This window comes from Myotis brandtii, unplaced genomic scaffold (assembly GCF_000412655.1).
Source record: "Myotis brandtii unplaced genomic scaffold, ASM41265v1 scaffold225, whole genome shotgun sequence".
NCBI lineage: Eukaryota > Metazoa > Chordata > Mammalia > Chiroptera > Vespertilionidae > Myotis > Myotis brandtii.
In genome coordinates, this window is record NW_005358435.1 from 2,037,099 (window position 1) to 2,050,961 (window position 13,863).

The 13,863-nt window shown below is 51.7% G+C and overlaps 1 protein-coding gene across 1 annotated transcript in view; it reads left to right on the forward strand.

The window, feature by feature from the left end:
* The window catches only part of NFATC2 (nuclear factor of activated T-cells, cytoplasmic, calcineurin-dependent 2), a 156,450-nt gene that overhangs the window by 92,681 nt on the left and 49,906 nt on the right, over positions 1 to 13,863 (forward strand). Inside the window, exon 7 of the mRNA XM_005866222.2 lies at positions 3,880 to 4,020. Within this exon, the coding sequence (XP_005866284.1) occupies positions 3,880 to 4,020 (141 nt within the window). The remainder of the gene's footprint in view (positions 1 to 3,879; positions 4,021 to 13,863) is intronic.

Consider the following 13,863-nt stretch of genomic DNA (forward strand, 5'->3'; position numbering starts at 1 on the left):
GGGATCGAGCCCACAACCCAGGCATGTACCCTAACCGGGAATTGAACCATGACCTTCTGGTTCATAGGTCAACACTCAACCACTGAGCCACGCCTGTTGGGCTATGGTATCTTTATTTTATCCTCATTCTCAAAAATATTTTGAGTCCACAATGGATATTTTCTCTAAGTACATTGAAAATACTATGCCTTCCAGTATTATAATGTTTTCTTTTTTTTATTATAGTTGACATACAATATTAGTTTCAAGTGTACGGCATAATGATTCAACCTTTATATTCCTTATAATGTGATCACAGTAAGTCTAGTAACATCTGTCACCAAGCAAAGTTGTTACCGTAATATTGACTCTTTCCTCTATGCTGTACACTACATCCCTGAGACTTACTTTATAACTGGAGGTTTGTACCTCTTATTCCCCTTTACATTTATCCCTTGTCCCCCGCCCCCCTTCACCTCCCCTCTGGCAGCCTGTTAGGACTTCACAGAGAAGGCATCCGTGACTGAGAGAGGTGAAGTGACTGGCCCAGGGTCACAGGGCAGGGAGTTGGCAGAGGCAGGACCGGAAACCAGGCCTTTCTGACCCCAGACTCAAGCAGCAGTAACCAGGAATTCTCCCGTGGCTGCTAGGGCCCTGCATGACCCGGCGGGGACGGCGCCTCACATCCAACTGGGGGGCCCACGGGAACATGAAGGATTGTTTTTTAAAAAATTATGCTGGGGTCCTCCCCTCAGACCCTTGAAGTCAGAATCTCTAGATCAATGGTTTTCAACCAGGGACATCCAACCCTGCTCAGAGGCAGGTGTCCACAGGAAGGGGTGCTACTGGCACCTAGTGGGTGGAGGCCAGGGATGCTGCTCCACATCCTACGATGCACAGGTGGGCCCCCACCCACAGCATGACCCAGCCAGTGTCGGTGCCCAGGCTGAGGACCGGCTCTGGAACCAGGCCCGGGGGGGTCAGCCTTGTTGAAGCTCCCCAGCTGACCCTAATGTGCAGCAGAGCCGAGCGGTGCTTCTCGAACTCGATGGGACCCGAGCACCACCTGGGTGCCTTGTTAAGCTGCAGATTTGGGCTTAATAGGCCTGGGGTGGGGCCCGAGGTTCAGCCTTTCTAACAGGCACCCCGCGGTGCTGGTGCTCCCGGCCGCGCGCTTGGCGTTGCCAGCCTGCAGTACCGGTAAAGGCTACATTTTCCTGAAAAAAGATAGCTTTCCTTCGGGTAAGGAGAAGGGATGGGAAGGGCAAATCTGGCAAAGAGAGAATCAGTTGGTTGCTTGAAACTGTGAGGCTTTGAGGGGAGCAGCAGCGAGGTTGCTTTAGGAAACAGACTCGTCGTGTTCACAGCGATGCACTGTGGTTCACAGAGCAGCTGGCTGGCCAGCCTCCCGCCCCGCTCAGACCTCCTGGTCATGGCCAGGCCCCGGCCTGGCTGGCTGAGAGCCCCTGGCCAGCTTGGCCAGTAGCAATGACTCAGGCTTTCCACCTGCAAAACGGGGCAGATGGCTCTTACCACCTCCCCACCCATCCCTGGGGCCACAGCTCCCAGCGGCGGCCCCCACCCCAGACTCATCAAAGGCAGAACTTAAAAGCTGGGCCCATTTTTCCGGGCGGTGTGGCTGCTGGTGTTTTCACTGCTAATACGAGTAAACCTCCATTTGTAGCCGCTCAATTAGGAAGTCATACAAAACGCGTATATTGAAAGAAGGGATTAATAACCCAGCCCATGTGGGAGACATTAGCTTCTGTGGACAGGCCTTTTGAATATATACTCCGAGCTGGCAGCCCCTGGAGCAGCACTTGGCCGGCCGGTCCCTGGGAGCAGAGAGCCTGGGCGGAGCGGGATGGGGAGACCGTCAGGGGATCACTGTGAGCCGTCGGGTTGCACTTTGAAAGGGAAGTGTCTGGGAGCGTCTGTCTGGTCCACGACAGATTCCTTAGATGTTGCCAAGTGCATGGTGGCTCCTGAAGGAGCCGGTTCCAGTGTAGCTCTGGGCAGAGGGAGGGGGTGCTCACCACCTGGAGGCTCAGGCCGGCCAGGAGGGGAGGGTTCGGTTTGGGCCTTGGCCTCACACGGCTGCTGCCCCGGCTCCCGGATGGGGAGGTCCACGGGCCCCTGGCACGGAAAGGACTGGCCCTCCGCCCAGTTCTCGGGCTCTGGGAGGAAGGCCAGGAGCTCAGGGTGACTCACCGAGGGGAGGACCGGCCTCTTCGACCTACGCTGCCAAGGCGAGGCCTGAGCAGACGGGCTGCTGGTGCTGCTGGGACCCGGTTCTCACCCGCCCTGGGAAGGGGGCTGGGAGGGTCGTCATCCTCCCTGCAGCAGACAGTCAGAGCCTGGCTGGCGTGGCCAAGGGAGGGGCCGGTGCTGGGCACGGCAGCTCTGGGGGTTCCCACTGAGCTTTGCCACAGAGCCTTAGCCACGTGGTGACCTGACTTCTCTTAGCTTTAATTTTCTCCCCAGTCAAGTGTGCATGATTTTAATACTTCCTTCCTCAGAAGGTTGCTGTGAGCATTCAAGTATATCATTGCAGTAAAGCGCTCAGCACACGGCTGCCCATTCTTCCTTCTTTCGTTATTGCAGGCACACATGAAAACTTAGATATGGAGAGAGACAGAGGTATGTGTGCCACGATGTATTGAGATATATTCATATTTATTCCTATCCATCTGTCCGCCTGTCCATCTGTCCTTCCAGCCAGCCAGCTATCCGCCCGTCTATCCGTTCCTCCCTCTCTCCTTCCCTCCCTCCCAAGCACCTCCTCCTAAATCCCAGCTCTGTCCCCAGCCGTGGGCTTACATCATACACAAAGGCTTACAGTCTAGAGGGGGCAGAAGAAGACCTGAACTAATAAAGCCACATGTAGTGTGTCTGTAAGTGGAAAGTTCTTTGGAGAAAAACAAAGCAGGGTAAAAGCAGGATAAAGGCAAGAGAGGGAAAGACAGACAGACCGAGATGGACAGGGTACCCGCTATAGCTGCGAGAGAGGAGGAAGCCTCGCTGAGGTGGTGACATCGGAGTGGAAGCCTGCAGGAAGTGAGGAGGGAACCCTGCAGGTCATGGGGCAGAACCTGCCAGAGAGAGAGGCACTGGAAAGTGCAAACGCTCTAAGACAGGAGTGTGTCTGAGACACAGAACATTCCAGAAGTGAGGCTGGGGTGGCACAAGCAAGGGGGAGTCTGTTGTAGGGAGTGAGGTCAGGGAGATGGTGGGCAGATCAGGGAAGCCTTTCAGACAATGTCTGGAATTGCTAATGAATTTCAAAGCAAATATCAGGAACCGGGTCCTAACGTGTCGCATGTGTGTGCTGAAGGTGTGGGCTGACCTCAAGTGCAAAAGGAGAAAGTGCATTCTAGCGAAATGAGTCTCATGGAATAGTTGGTTTACCCATCCTACATAATAAAGAGCTAATATGCTAATTAGACTGAACAGCAGAAGGACTGTCTGGACGACCTTCTGGATGATGCTGGGGCTGCGAGGGCCGGCCAGGGCTGCGAGGGCCGGCCAGGGCTGCGAGGGCCGAGCCCAGACGACCTTCCGGACGATGCTGGGGCTGCGAGGGCCGAGCCCCTTGCATAAATTTTGTGCACCAGGTCACTAGTCCTTTCATAAAAATACAGTAATCAAATTCTCACTTCCTTTCCCGTCCCTTGAATCAGGAAAACAAAACCTGTTGTTAGGAGAAAATGCATCCAAATGACTTGGACACTTTTACGAGAACATGACATTTGCAGTTAGGTTTACAGGGGTGATGACGGCTCCACATTTAGACGTGACAACAGGTGAAAAGGTGGGCAGAGCATGTCCCAGCTCATCACCGTGAAATCAGAAAGCCTTGCTGGAGTGTCCTCACAGTGACTTCTTGTCTTCTGTCCGCAGCCCAGCGATCTGCCCATGAGCTGCCCATGGTGGAAAGACAAGACATCGACAGCTGCCTGGTGTACGGGGGCCAGCAGATGATTCTCACGGGCCAGAACTTCACGGCCGAGTCCAAGGTCGTGTTCACGGAGAAGACCACAGGTAGGGCCCTTTCAGCTCCTGCGTGTCCCCTGGCCGAAAGCCACCACCTGCTGGTTCTAAGCAGCATTGATTTTGGGTGGATATCATCATGTAGACTTGCACATTCTGCCCTTTTTTCCTCACCGGGATCAGTCCCCCATGTCTCTAGTGATTTTGATGTTGACACAGTTCACCATTGTGTGAATGTGCCGTAATGTGTTTTAGCTGATCCTGGGTTGTTTCATTAAACGAGAAGGTTGTCCCCTGCCAACCCCAACTCTTTAAAAAATTTTTTTTTATTTCCACATAGAAAGGTATACTTTTTCAACTTCTTACTATTATCAAGAAGGGAGGCCAGACAGCATGGTGATTAATGTGCCTATTCTGGGCCTGGGTATCCTCAGTTCACATCTGGCTCTGCTACTTGCTTGCTGTGTGATCTTAGGCAAATTACCTAACCTCTCTGTGCCTCCATTTTCTTATGTATGAAATGATAATAACAGAGGGTTGTCACAGGGTTAAATGAGTTGGTACATGTTGAGTAATTATAACAGCACCAGGTATATCGTAAGCCAATAAACATTGGCTACTTATGTTTAATTATAAATCGTGTTTTGATTAATCTTCTTATACTTTGAAGATTAATTAATCTTTTTGACACAAATCTCCATGTGCATCTTGTTTATTTATGGTTTATTCCCAGCAGTGGAATGCTGGAGAGTCATTTTGAGGATTTTAAATGCAGATTGCTAAGCTACCTTCCAGAAATGTACAAATTGAAACTTCCACCAATACCACATCAGAACTGGTTTCCCCCCTTCCCAGAAGTGCCATTTAAAAAAATTAAAACAATTCACTGAATTGGTACTTCTTTTTGTTTTGCGTCCTTTGCTCTGAGAGGTTTAATGTTTCTGTTTATTGGCCGTGTTGTAGTCTTTCTTGTGTACATGGTCTGGTAATGTGTTTTGCCCATGAGGGTGAGGCAAAGAGAAAATGATGGGAAGCAGGAAAAGTATCAGGTTATGCAATTATTGGGTAGTTGTGGATGATAGACCTAGTTCTTTTCTTCTAGTGGACATGATTTCTGTAGGTTAATTCAAAGGGGTGTTGATGTTTGTTTCTTGGTTTATTGCCTTTAGGATGTTGCAGAGAATGTAGCAGGCAGGTAGTTCAGTTGTGGGCTTGTGCACTGCCCAGGGACCCTCCTCAGGGGGCTGCCTTTCAGCCTGGATGCATCATGGATCTGTGTATCATGAAGACACCTGCTGACAGAGAAAGCAGAGTGTCTGGGGGAGGTGAGCTTCTTCCCTCTTCCCACAAAGCTTCCTGTTGGGGCCCTGAGGATGGGTGGGTTTGGGAGTGGATTAGAAGGCTCATGGTCGGTCAGTGGTGGTGTAGTGAGAGGTTAGGAACACGGACATTGAAATGGATGCATTGCTTTCTAGTATGTGTTTGTTCAACACCATCTTTATTCCCCTTTTATTGGGCATTAGGCTGCTTCCAACTCTGAGCTGTTATAGGTAGCTCAGTGATGAACATCTTCTGCATTCGTTTTGTCAGTTAGATAGGAACTCGCTCGTTAGCCAGTCTGCTTGTGTTCAAAACCCAGCCCCACTACTTTCTAGCTGTGTGACCTTGGGCAAGTTACTTATCCTCTCTGGGAAACAATGTCCTCATCTGTACAATGAGGATGATGACAGTCCTACTTCATTGGGTGGTCAAGAGATTAGGAGTTCATCATGTTTGTGCTTATAAAATGCTTGGGATATAGAAAGTGCATGGTATGTTAGCTAATGCTCTTTCCTAGATGTGGGATAGTGGATTCAAGAGGGCATGCATGTTTTTAAGTGTCCTGGGGGACGCTTGTTTTCCAGGTGGTGGGAAAATGTAAAATGTTTTCTATAGCAACAATTTGTAAGGCTCTGCTGAGTCAGAAGGCAAGCCAATTTGCTGAAGTAGAGGCCGTTTAACATGGGGAACTGCTTTGATCAGTGGGCAGAGGCCAGAACACAGAGGTCTTCCAACGCCAGGTACAGACATAAGCTTGCTTTGGTCTGCACCTGGGTAAAGTAATTGGGAGCCATGCTGGGTTCCTGAGCAGGAGAATGCTATGAGGTTAGCCTCTTCGGTTCTGATGCATCTCCTGTAGCAGGCGCCATCCTGTTGGCCTTCTGCTGACTCTCACAAGAAGTGTATGGCTTCAAAATGCCTTATCGGTGGAGGGAAAATGCTAATAACATACAGATGTCTTGTTATCGGTGTCCAGGTTGGTAGTTCCTGGGGGGCGGTGGGGGGAGGGGCAGTGGAACCGAGTAGGGATGACTGGATGCCAGGTCCTGCAAGTTCCCCGCAGAGTTAGGGGCCAGCCAGCTTTCAGTTGTCCGGGAGCTCATGAGTGAGTGAGTGAATGAATGAATGGCATTTACTCTCAGGCTTTTCTTCTCTTGGCCTGGAGGAAATTTCACAGTTTACCTCTTAAAGGGAGGAAAACTCAGAGCCCGCTGCATGTTATAAGAGTCATAGTAACAGCTCCCTGTGATTGAGTCCATCTGTGGGCGGGCCCTTCGCCTGCTACTCTCCCCAGGTTGTCCTCTCTAACCCAGCACCTGTGGGAGGCAGATGGCAGAGAAGTCAGGGCATTCACCTGAGATCATACCCAACATTGTCCAGTTTTTCTACCTTCCTGGGCCTCAATTTCTGTCTCTGTAAAATGAGGTAGTAACAGTCCCTTCCTCCTGGAGTTAATTGCAGAAATGAACAACGTGAGCTCAGTGCATAGGGAGTGCTCATTGAATGTCTGCAGTTATATCATGGTCTGTCCGGTGTTATCAGAGCTCAGGCCATACACAGGGTTTATTCGACACACACTGCCCTCGGCGTTGGCCTTGGCTGGGCAGCTGTGGGGGGCTGCAGGCTGTGGTGGTTACAGGCACAGACTCTGAGGTCAGACGGCCTAGTTCAAATCCATGATCTGAGTTTAGCAGCTTTGGCATTCCGGGTAAGTCGCTTCGCCTCTCTGAGCCAGTATTTCCTCTTTTGTAAAATACAGATGATTTACTTCTCTTGAGAGATGAGGGGATTAAATGAGATCATAGAGCTTGGCACATTGTAGATGCTCATTAAATGTTAGCTTCTATTATTATCATTATATTTAGTTGATGGGAGGGCAAAAGGTAAGATTTTAGCTCATGGAACTGAGAGACATTGAAAAACCATCATAAGTAATAATAAACTATGTGCCAGGCCTTGTCCTAAGCATTTTCTATATATTAACGGATCTGATTCCTCACGACAGTCCTACAGGGTAACCACTGCTCTCCCAATTTTACTAATGAGAAGCTGAGCACAGAGAGGCTAAGTAACGTAGTGAAGATCACACAGCTGGTTAATGGCAGTGTTGGGTTTGGCCCTAGCCAGCCTGGCTCCAGAGTCTGTACCTTAACTGTTAGCTGTTCTGCTCTGAAAAAGCTTAGAACCAGGTTAATTTGGCTGAAGACCTTCTTCTAGCTGCTCTGAGCCGCTGACTCGGGCCATTTGGTGGTGAAATCAAGCACCGACTTCTGCAGTGGGTCTCTGGGGTCGAGAGGATGCAGTTCGTGAAAGTCTAACTAAAGAATCCTGGATGCATGTGGTTCCTGGACTGGTGCCAGCAGACCCCGGAGTGTCTGAGACACTCCCTCCGCTCCTCCCCCCAGGAGTGGTGGGCTTCCCTGGTGGGATGTCTGGCTCCTGGTGGCTGTGACAGACAGGGGGCTCGCCTTGCGTCTGCAGGGACCTGATTCTGCTCTTTTGACCCCAAGAACTCGCCTCCCAGCCCAGGGCTGCCTTCTGCAGGGGGAATCCCTGTTGCTCAACTTCTTTTTTCCAAAACGCATCCCTGTTCCCATCTCCATGGACAGCTTGGCCGGGGAAGGCGCTGCGGGGCGGGGTGGAGTGGAACAGCCGAACTTTTCCAAGGAAGGGGAACCCCAGCTGGTTCTCACATTAAGGAAAGGTGACAGCCTCCTGGGCTAATCTTAGCCCCCACGTTGGGTCATCGGCACCACCGGCTCCAGCGTTCTTTTTATAGCCGTGGCTGAAATGGAGTTGGTGGTTTCCACTCCAGCACGATGACAAATTGGAGAACGGTGGAAAGACAGGAGAGGGGCAGCATGGGGTTCCTTAAGTTGGAAGAGCTCGGTGTTTTGGAAAAAGGCCTCTTATTTATAGCAGCACGATTAGTATTATGATTGATATTTTATTACTAATTTTAATTATTTTCAGGGCTTCTCAGGGCCTGGCCCTCACCCATCACCTCCGATTTCAGCTTTTTCGTCCTCCTCCTTGCTTACTTGGCTGCCGCGGCGCTGGCCTCACAGCCCAAGCTCGTTTCTGCCTCAGAACCTTTGCTTTCGCTCGCTCTTCTTAGAATGTCCTGCCATCATTTCTTTATGAAGCTCGCCCTCCTCTTCCTTCAAGGCTCCGCCCCTCCTTGCCCATCTGCTCTGAAGCTGGTCACCCTCCCCTCGCACCTGTCAGCTCCTGTCCCATTGTCCTCTCTGTTCTCTCGGTGGCACTTAGCACTACTGAAACAACCTTGTCTATTCGTTCACTCATTTGTTATCTGGTCTCCCTCGCTAGACTCTTAGTTCCTTGAGGGCAGGGACTTGGTGTTTGCTACTGTGTCTGCAGCATCTAGAATAATCCCTGGCACACAGTAGGTGCTCACACATATTGCTGAGTGAATGTGTCACTTCTTTTCACTCTCACACCAGCCCTGAGAGGTGGGTGGCATTATCCCCATTTTACAGATGAGGTAACTGAGGCTCGTAGAGGTCAGGTCACGGGGCCCCAGCTCAGCTCACAGCTGGAGACAGAGCTGGAATCCCAAGCCACATTTATCACCAACCCCCTGAGCAATCTCTCTAATCATATCCCAGAGGATGAGAGAAACCAGACAGAACCACCAGGGTATTTCCCATTTACCATTCTCACCGCTGGCTGAAAAGCCTTTCTATATTCTCTGAAACTTAAAAAACGTGTAACCTTTCGGGCAAAGTTCACGCCAGGAGTCCAGGCTGTCCCTGACTTCAGCAGGTCACCCTGGCCCCCGGCCATCGAGGCCCCAGGCGGAGTCGGGGGTCCCAGCAAAACATTGCAAAACAGGAAAAAATCTAGGGACACAAAAATAAAAGTGATGTGGCAGCGGAAACGGGGTTGCCATGGCTTTGGGTGACTCCCCGCGCCTGGGTGGGATCCAATGTTTTGGAAGCTTCCTCCACATGACACAGAGTTTTGGAATTTTTCAGCTGGTAAATCTTCCTTAATTCGGGCCCCCTGCCCCCGCCAAGTAGCTCCCTGGCTCTCTCTCCTGCGGGGGTGTAGGTTGGAAACGTGCCTGCTTCGGCTTACTCAGCTTTGAAACTTAAATTGTTTGAAGAGAACTTGTGTTTTGTTTTGCTGGACGCCGTTCTTGGAACAGGCGGATGGCGGAGGCTCCCATCACCTGTTGAGAGGGCAAGTTGATTTTTTAGAGAGGAGGCGTGGGTGGTGGAATCCCTCGTTCCCACTGAGTCATCGCATCCTAAGATGAGTCATTTTATTACTTGGAGGTTCCCAAAGTTTGTATTTTGAGCTTCGTTTAATAAATAGAAATGCGTTGCTTAAAATAAATTTCTTTTTTTTTGCTAGATTAAGGATTTTTCCACGAATTAGTGTCCTGGAAAAATTGGAACCACCTTAGAGAAGGCACCCCCTCCTTCCACCTGTGGGTCTCTGTGGGCTCGCCCGGCGCGGCGTTTTTTGAAACAATAGACTTGGGATTGGGTTTCCCTCTGGGAAAGGTCAGATCCAGGCTGGGCCGGGGCATGACTAAGGCTCGCAGACCTTTGCCCTGGGTGACTCACGTCTACAGCGTCATCGCTCCCCCCTCTCCCCCCGCTGGAGCCCACCACTTACAGCTGGCTGGGCCGCACAGCTCTCCTCCGCAGGCAGAGGCCAGATCACTGCTGAAGCCCCACGGGGGACAGAGAAAACGGTCTCATTTTCAGAGAGCTGAAAATCTGCCCAAACTCCAGTCCATTGCATGTGAGAACAGACTTCTGAGTGAGAGAATCCTGCAGTTCATTCTGTTTGGATGCCTTTGAAAGAGGACACGGGGAAATGAGCCCCCCTGGGCCCCAGCCTTTCCACTGGCCATTGTGTCATTTGCAGTTAGCAGGTTGGAATCCCCCACCCCCATCCCCCCAACAAATCATAATATCCATGAATCGTTTCACACCCTTTCTATTACTGGTTCTATATTTCTGAGACTGTATATGTAAGGTGTAAGCAAGCTGGATTTGGGCTCAGTGGCAGGCGTGGCTTGAAGCCTGGATCAGTCTCCTGTTATGCGCTTTGGGACTCACGCTCCCCATATCTAAAATGGGGTTGGTAGTATTCTAGTGATAAAAGAAGATCCGGGACCTGAAGGTGTCGAGCACATAGTAGGTGCTCAAAAAATGTCAGCGGACTCTCCACGCATCCCCTGGGAGCCCAGTTCACTTGACACAGTATCAGGAAGGTGGGGTCCTGCTGGTTTCTTGTCTGGGAGAAGAGTTCTTCTGGGCACAGGTGAGTTCCTTCTCACCGTCATCCGAGCTGTGGGGCTCCGGCCATCCTCGCCGGAGCTGGAGGGAGCTTGACCGAAGTTCTGCTCCCTGCCCCTACTTTAGAGACAGGGGGAAACCAGCTCACGGAGTGAGGTTGACCCACTTCCTGGAGCTGACAGAGCTGGTCAGTGGAGAGCTGGGCTCCCAGAGGGACTGGCTGTGTCAAGCGGGTATAGGTCATCTCTAGATGACAGCTCATCACCCAGAGGAGCCGCATGAAAGATGAGCTGACATCCGGCCTCTATGTAACATGACCGAGCGATGATGCCCTGTTAGCCTTGCTCTGCTCGCTCAGCCCCAGGGCTTCCATCGTCATTCCCCAGATAGCTATTGGACGCCTACTGTGTGCAGGTGCTGTGCCAGGCCCTGGGGATGTGTGATGGATGAGTCCCCTGTCCTCGGGAGGTGGACAGTCGCAAACTTGTTTGTAATAGGTCACTTGGAGGTGGGGAAGGTGCTGTGAAGACAGTGAAACCAGGTCATAGGCGCAACAGCAGGCCTGCGGTAGGGGAAAAGAGGACATGCAGTTATATTCAAATCTCAGACGAACAATGAGTTCCTCTAGTATGAGTATGTCCCTTGCAATGGCACAGAGCTTGGCATATACTCACAGTAGAAAAGTATGCATTGTATTCTGAGATTCAGTACTGGATGTCTTGTATTTTTATTTGTTAAATGTGACAGCTCTGTAGAGAGTGGTCAGGGGGGCTTCCCTGAGGAGGTGGCGTTGAACAGAGACTTCAAGGCGGGGAAGAGGGAGTTGGTGGACTGTAGGAAGAATGTCACAGGCAGAAGGAACCACCCAGTGCCTAACCCCTGAGGAGGGGGTGAGCTTGGAGCATTTGAGGAACCAAAAGCAGGCCAAGGGGGCTGGTGGGGTGTGAGGTCGCTGGAGGATCGGATCATGCCGGGGCCTAGAGGCATGGCGAGGAGCTTGGATTTTATTCCAAAAGCAATAATCGGGGAAGTGATGTGATCTAATTTATACTTTAAAGATTGTTCTTGTAATCTAGATAAGGAATGGACTTGCGGCGGGTGGGGGTTGGGGGAAGACAAGTGGAAGCTGGGAGGTGAGTGAGCAGCCCCTGCAGTTGTCCCAACCTCCCATCTGCTCGGCTCATTAAGCCCGTGTGTCCAGGGAGTACACGCTTTTCTGCTCGTGAGCAGTGTAACGCAGACCAAAATGTCTCCCACCATCGTCATTTAGCCAATTTTTAAAAGCCAGGACTGGGACGCATCACGCACGGTCTCCTAACCCAAGCTGACGTTTTGATCTCCTCCCTTTTGCCTGGAGCCCAATGGCATGCTTGCGGCCCAAGTGAGAACCGATCTGCTTTCCTCCTCCTGAAGGCCCCCTTGTTCATCCTGTGAGCGCCCGCATGGGCCCCCGGCTCATCGGGCCAATCGCTGAGCCTCCAGACCCCACGCCAACCCGCTGCTTCCTGACCCTCCGCTCCGACCTGGGGCTCCAGAGCTGTCTGCAAAGAGAAGTCACGAAACCGGCTGACATGTAGGGGCCCTGGGCCCACACGTGAGGCCTGTTCATCTGCACTGCAGCCGAGTGGCATCGAAGGCTATGATGCTAATTGAGCCAGGCATGCCACCCACCCCACTCTTTTCCTTGCAGACTTGCTAAGTCTTCTCTAGGCCCAGCCTCTTTGCCCAAAGATGTTGGCTCTTTCCTCTTCCCCTCTGAGTAAGACTTGGAAGGACGTTTTCGTTTTCACGCTGGCTGCCAGTCCCTCTTAATTTAGGCCGGGGGAAGTTTGCCCGAACATCTGCTCGAGAGACCGAAGCCGTTTATTTCATCTCCGCCCAGAGCAGTAGATGCATACTTGATCTTCTCAGGCCTCTCTGTTCTGGGCCGGTTTCCGCGGAGGCTCAGACCCGGGTATGGGGCGGGAGGCGGGTTCATACAGAAAACTCGGGCTGAGTTGCGTTGGTTGCATGTGATTCCTTGTGGGCATCCACATTCCAGGCTCTTTCCTCTAAGTCAGTTCCCAAATGGATCCTTCAATCAGGGCTCGGTGATTTCTCTTTGTGGGGGAATCCTGAGATCAGTTTGTTTATTCTGACAGTGTTTATTGAGCACCTATTACGTGCCAGCCACATAGTGCTGGGGGTAAAGTAAAGAGGGAGACAGGTGCATGGTCCTGCTCTCAGGGAGCTGAGAGAGAGAGAGAGAGAGAGAGAGAGAGAGCAAAGAGTGAGAGAGGTGCATGTCCTGCTCTCAGGGAGCTTATAGAGAAAGAGAGATAGAAACCCAGCCGTCAGGTAAAATGATGCCAGAGAGTGAGTGGCACAGAAAATGACAGGATGGGGGACAGGTCAGGGGGGTCCTCCCTGAGCTGAACCTAAAGGATGGGAAGGAGCTGGTCCTGGTGAGGGCTGGAGAAGAGCGAGCGTGGTTGGTGGAGGGGCAGAGAAGGCTAGTGTGGCTGGAGCTGAGTCGGGGAGGGGGGCGCAGAAGTCAGGTAAAATGATGCCAGAGAGTGAGTGGCACAGAAAATGACAGGATGGGGGACAGGTCAGGGGGGTCCTCCCTGAGCTGAACCTAAAGGATGGGAAGGAACTGGTCCTGGTGAGGGCTGGAGAAGAGCGAGCGTGGTTGGTGGAGGGGCAGAGAAGGCTAGTGTGGCTGGAGCTGAGTCGGGGAGGGGGGCTGAGGAGGGGGACAGGGTCCCCTTCTCAGTCAAGGTGAGGAACTTGGAGTCATGTCTCTTTTGCATTCCGGTGGACATGGGGCCTGCCTTTTTGTCCAGGGACCTTGAACTCAGGAATGCATGTGTGGCTGGTATTGTGGCCCCAACAGCCCGCATAGGGCCTGCTGTGCAGTAGGAGCTTAATGAGTGCTGGTGGCTTGGGCCCGGCCTCCATCTAAGATCGTGGCCCCAGAGAGGTGCTGGGAAACAGGCAAGTCAACTGGCAGTTGCAACGTATCCTATATAATAAAAGGCTAATATGCAAAATGCAGTAGGAGCTTAATGAGTGCTGATGGCCCCAGGTCCGGCCTCCGTCTAAGATCGTGGCCCCAGAGAGGTGCTGGGAAAAAGGCAAGTCAACTGGCAGTTGCAACATATCCTATATAATAAAAGGCTAATATGCAAATTGACCCTAACAGCAGAGCGACTGGGAATGACTGGTCACTATGACACACACTGACCACCAGGGGTCAGTGCGCTCCCACAGGGGGAGCTCTGCTCAGCCACAAGCCAGGCTGACAGCTGCCAGCACA